Source organism: Thamnophis sirtalis, unplaced genomic scaffold, assembly GCF_051295495.1.
Source record: "Thamnophis sirtalis isolate CommonGarterSnake01/CBP01778 unplaced genomic scaffold, rThaSir2_p1.2 scaffold_1, whole genome shotgun sequence".
In the NCBI taxonomy this organism is placed as follows: domain Eukaryota; kingdom Metazoa; phylum Chordata; class Lepidosauria; order Squamata; family Natricidae; genus Thamnophis; species Thamnophis sirtalis.
In genome coordinates this window covers 66,036,722-66,042,581 of record NW_028261381.1, presented here as the reverse complement: position 1 = coordinate 66,042,581, position 5,860 = coordinate 66,036,722, and the positions used below count along the sequence as shown (strand labels likewise).

Sequence of the window (5,860 nt, the reverse complement as noted above, 5' to 3'; positions counted from 1 at the left end):
GGCAGATAAAACAAAGGAGCAAATATTTACTAAACAAACCTCTGAAGCTGAACTGACTGATTTCCAGGGGCAACCTGGCAGATTTTTTTTCAGATAAGCACAAGGAGGTATCACATGCCAGCTTTCCAGACTTACGACCACGACTGAGCCCAAAAATTTACGGTATGTTGTCGAGTGAGCATTTGTTAAGTGAGTTTTGTCCCATTTTACAACGTTTCTTGCTACAGTTGTTAAGTGAATCACTGTGATCGATAAGTTAGTAACTTGGTTGTTAAGTGAATGTGGCCTCCCCATTGACAGAAGGTTGCAGAAAGAGGAGCACATGTCCCTGGGACACTGCAACGGTCTTAAGTATGAGTGTCAAGCATTTGCATTTTGATCACATGTTCATGGGGATGCTGCAAATATTGTAACTGTGAAAAACAGTCCTAAGTTCCTTTTTTCAGTGCTGTTGTAACTTTGAATGGTCACTAAATGAACCATTGTAAGTCAAGGACTACCTATACATAAATATGGTTCATAAACTCTGGGGGAAGAAAAAGGGAGAAAAAGAGAAAACGTATACTTTGCAACATATAACATTTCTGTAGAGCAAGAGATTCTTTTGGTTAATAATTCCTTCTTATCACAGATGAATTTTGTCCCCAAGGCAGAAAATATTTACACTGAAAGCAATAATTAAAAGGAAAGTACCCAAAAGAAGGGGGGGTAAGGAGGTGAAGGGAGAGAAGGGACTTTCCCAAGAAAGTTTCTGTTTCGATTTTGCTTGAAAATTGCTGCCTGAAAAATCATATGATGCATGACTCTTCCTCAGCAGGGACACTCCCCTCATGTTTCAATTGTCCAATCCTATTGCTTGGGAAAATCAAAGTTCATCTTTAGTCTTTTTTCATCGACTCTTTTCTGTTTGTTTTTTTTTAAATCAGTGATAAACTGAGCAAAGTAGCTGAGAGTCCCTTTGGTGGACAGAAAGAAGCCGTGGTATCCTGGAGAATCAAGCAAGGTAAGCAATGCTTTCAGATGAATTTTCCAAAGTTCAGAGGCAGCCCTACTTGGGCCAAAGAATTCAGAAGGTTTGCAGAGTTTTAAATGTGTCCAACCTTTGTTTGTTAGTTAGTTTGTTTTGTCATTTTGGTTGCTTATTTATATCCTTTGACTACCATTAAGTGTTGTACCTTCTGATTCTTGATGAATGTATCATTTCTTTTTATGTACACTGAGAGCATATTCACCAAAGACAAATTCCTTGGGTGTCCAATCACACTTGGCGAATAATTCAAGCGTGTATAGGATAACAGATGTAAGAATTCAAGCGTGTATAGGATAATAGATATAAGTTTATACAAGATTATGAATACATGAAAATGGATACGAATAAATGGGGTTGTTAGGGCAGGGATGGCAGGCACATTGGTGCGCTTATGCATGGCCCTTGGAGGTCAAGTAGCTAAAGATATTCTACTAATCAAAAAATATAGAACCAGGGCTGGAGTTTATCGAGTCCAACTACCTGGTCAAGGCAGAGGAGGAGCTTTCACTATCCAGATCAAATGGTTGTCCAGTCTGTCTTTTGCCTTCTCAAATGCTCCAGCATTTGAGAAGGCAAAGCTGTTCCACTGATTAATTGTTCTCGTTGTCAGGAAGTTTCTCCTTTGTTCTAGGTTGGATCGCTTTTTAATGAGCTTCCACCCGTTGCTTTTTATCTTACCCTCAGGAGCTTTGGAGAATAACCCCCCTCCCCTTATCTTAGTGACTTTCTGCAACTGTTTCATATTATCTCTGTATGTTATGATTTCATTCTGCCCCTCAAGTACTGGAAGAGAGCTGTTGTGGTTACAGCTGCTTCCTCTTTGTTGCTATTCCATCCCCACTCTGCCTATGCCATGTAAAGAAGGGGGCTAATTCTCAGCAGAAAGCCAGAATGAGGTTGTAACTTGGGTTCATCAGAGTTTTTCAACTCAAAGAAGCAACCTGGCTGATTATATATTGTAAAAGCACAAGTGGTGGTCTATGTGCATTGCAGTCATTTTGTGTGTGCACTGTATGTGTAGCAAAATGTTATTTGAAAGGATTGGATTATATATTAACTTTATACTAAACCAGTTTTTAAAATCATTTGGTTATGTCTACCATGGGTAGACCCATTTAAACACATTTCTCTTTTCACTGAATTGCCAGGAATTGTACTTGTAACATTTGATTGCTATCTTATCTTGTTTTTCTCCCCCTCTAGCAGCTTTGGCTTTGATGATGCTGGTTATGAGTTCTGATATTTGGAGACATCAGCTTAAAAAAGGTTGGTTCAAGTGATAATAAATAGTCTTTTGAATAATGAAACTTTTCTCTTTTTTCAGGACTGTGCAAGTAAAGTGGCCTTTTCCCTTCCCTGACCATGGCGTTTTGGCTTTGGCCTCTCTTGGTGTTGCTGAGTACAGAAAGGGCAAGAGCTGAAGATCCAGGATTCAAAGCTTGTAGACTTCAAGGTCTCAGTGAAAAGGTATTAGAAGTCCTACCTGGAGGTGGCTGGGACAACTTGCGCAATGTGGAGATGGGCAAGGTCATGACCCTCAACTACTCCCAATGCCAGACCACTGAAGATGGCGAGTACCTCATTCCCAACGATGTCTTTGTGGTGCCCCTCAAGAAGAGCACAGTGGAGATCCACTCTGAAATTATTAAAGACTGGCTGTCCTACACTGATGCATTTTCCGAATCCATCAATGCTGAGGCTTCCTACCTCACCGTGCTCAATGGCAGGTTCTCCACTGGTTCCCAAGAAACAAAGACCCACAATGTCTATGATGACACAGTCACCACAAGAGTGCAAGTACGGCATCACGTTTACTCTGTGAAAGCTCAACCGTCCTTCACTTTCCACAAGGATTTCCGTCATCAGCTTGTGAGCATAGGCAACCAGCTAGAGAATAACCAGAGTCGGATTGCTGAGTATATGGCAGAAATGCTGGTATTAAGCTATGGCACGCATGTCCTCACAGGTGTGGAGGCTGGGGCATCCCTCATACAAGAAGATCAGGTGAAAAAGAAGTTTTTGCTGGACAACGATGCTCAGAAAGCAAGCATCACTGCATCCGCCTCCGCTACTTTTTTCCACAAAGTCAATGTGGGAATTGGGGCCTCCATGGAAGCTTTGAGTAATATGACTAAGGCCTATCTGCTGAATACAATAAATTCCAAATTGGAGAGCCGGGGCAGTGAGCCCTTCTATCCTGGCATCACCCTCCAGAAATGGCAGGAGAGCATCCCCAATGGTTTAGTGGCAATAGGCAAGTCAGGGCTTCCTCTGCCATTTTTCATCACCCCTGATGCCTTACCTGAATTGCCAGAGCCTACCGTTCATCGAGTGGCCAGTACAGTGGAAAACGCTATCCGCCTCTACTATGCAATCAACACCCACCCGGGCTGCGTTGAGCCCAGCTCAAAGAATTTCAACTTCCAGGCCAATGTTGATGATGGCTCGTGCCAAAATCCCAGCACTAATTATACCTTTGGCGGAATCTTTCAGGAGTGCCACGGGGTTTCGGGCCAGGACACAGAAGAGCTTTGCCAGGCTTACCGTGTCCAGAACCCTTTGACTGGCAGCTACTCTTGCCCACAGAACTATTCTGCTGTTCTGCTGCATGAAGAGCAACGTACAGCCAACCAGCCCAAGATGGAGTGTCATGAGCAGTGCCATAAGTGCTGGCTTGTGCTTAAGTGCTGTAAGAATATGTGCGGCATCCGCTACTACCCCAGCACAGTGAAGTTCTTTACTTATTGGTGTGCTGCCACAGGTCCAATAGCTCAGAGCTCAGGATTTCTCTTTGGAGGACTTTACAGTCCTGGGAATGAGAACCCAGTGACTAGGACATATACCTGTCCGGCCTACTTCTTCCCCTTGGTCCTGTTTGATAATCTGAAGGTGTGCATCAGCAATGACTATGAGATGGGCTCCCGCTATGCGGTGCCCTTTGGTGGCTTCTTCAGCTGTCAGTCTGGCAATCCTCTGGCAGGCTTACGGAAGGGGCAAAGCCCTGGTATCCTCCAGGATTTTTTCTACCAAGATTCTCCTACTAAATACCCCATGAAATGTCCCCCTGGACATAGTCAACATAAGGCGTATCTGAGTGACGGCTGTGAAATTCTCTATTGCTTGCAAGCGGGGACACTTTTTGCTCAGCAATTGGCTCCCATCAAGCTCCCCCCTTTTCTGCGCACACCGTCCCCCAATGGCAGCTTTTCTGAAACGATCCTGGTGAGCACCGAAGGTAGCCAAGCCTGGGTCAAAATACGGCAGAGTGGGAGCTGGAGGTTGGCCAATGGCACAGATGGGAAGGAAATAGCTCTTCTTTTCCAGGGAAACGACAGTTTGGCACTATCAAGTGGGGCCATTGCGGGGATTTGCATCGCAGTGATGGTAGTCTTGGTTATCTGTGTTTTTATTGTGTTCAGAATTCGGCGCTACAAGATGAGAGGCTACCAAGAGGTGACAAATGAACGCCTAATCAATGATGACAGAAACTATAGAACCACAGAAATACCTCCAGAACTTAATGCTGCCTAAAAACATCTTTTCATCTATTCTTTAAAGTCTAATTCCAGTTGTGGGGAGCTGAATCTGGAAAGCCGGAGAGGCAGAATAATAATGGAAAGCTGTGCAGGGGTAGGGGAAGTAAGCATTAACTATGGGTGTACATAAAAATGTTGGACCAATTGATGATAACCCTCTTCCAAAGCAAAAATAATTCGCTTTGAATTGAGTGAATACCGGTAATTAATAATTCACTTACCTGAATACAGGTAAAATAAGCAATCTGAGAGAAATGAGTTGAAAGATCTAGACTTTATCCGGAATGTCAAATTACCGCAATGAAAGGAAATTAATTCAGATGTAACATTATAGCTTTTTGTTTGAGCGACTGTAGTTCTGTAGCTGAAAGAGAATAGATTACACTACAAGACAAGATAGGAAAGAACTTAAAAGTAATTTTAGCAGACTGAGACATGATTTAGAGCAAGAACAGCTCTTTCTGTAGTGTACTGAGAATTCATTTATATGTAAGGGGATTTATTTTACTTTTATTGCACCTTGACAGCCATCACTTGATACATTTTTAAAAAGCAGATGAGCAACAATACCAAGTAGAAGCAAGCTTCCTTTGGCAGTTGCTCAATAATTCTTTGTCAGTCTAATAAATTCTGTGTTGTTGTTTTTGTTTAGAAAAAAGACTTTGACCACTTAGGTGATGATTTTTCATCACTGCCTTATGAAATTAGCCCTAATTAGTAAGATGAAGATAACTGCTTTAATTCCTGGAAACGAATTGGTTTGTCAACATATTAAAGTATGACAAAACTCAACGTATTGGAAATAGAGATCAATTTTGCCTTAAATATATGTGACAATATTTTGAAATGCTTTATTGCTGAATGCTTTGGTTTATTCCCTTTGTTTATCACAATAAATTGATATATTTCGATGTTTATGGTTAATTATTCTTCTATAAGTGGCATTGTGGCCTAACGGTGAAGATGCTTGCTTCCCGCCTGGAGGGTTAGGAGTTCAATCCTAGGTAGCGGCAGATGTTTCCTAGGGTACAAAGAAAAAATACAAGCTGAGAACTCCATGCTGCGAAAAAATATCTGATGCAAACTCACATGGGGTCAGGAAGGGCATCGGCCAGTAAATGCTCAACTCCATCCATCACCCCAACTCTAGCCTGAGTTAAGGGAGGTTTTTTAATGGTTAGTTATGCTTCTCCCTTTTCTGCCAGCGAATTCAAACTTCCTTCCTCTAGACACTAACCTTTTTTCTTCTTTGGGCCATGGCCAAAGTCCTGTCATCTTCCATTTTCCACCTTGC

General features: G+C 42.3%; 1 protein-coding gene across 1 annotated transcript; it reads left to right on the top strand.

The window, feature by feature from the left end:
- The first annotated feature begins 643 nt into the window (after positions 1 to 643).
- LOC106549480 (macrophage-expressed gene 1 protein) lies at positions 644 to 5,475 on the top strand. The gene is made up of 2 exons (XM_087714404.1): positions 644 to 1,003; positions 2,355 to 5,475. Exon 2 carries the CDS (start codon positions 2,393 to 2,395, stop codon positions 4,559 to 4,561), a length of 2,169 nt encoding a protein of 722 aa, XP_087570530.1. The 5' UTR covers positions 644 to 1,003; positions 2,355 to 2,392; the 3' UTR covers positions 4,562 to 5,475.
- Positions 5,476 to 5,860: the final 385 nt, after the last annotated feature.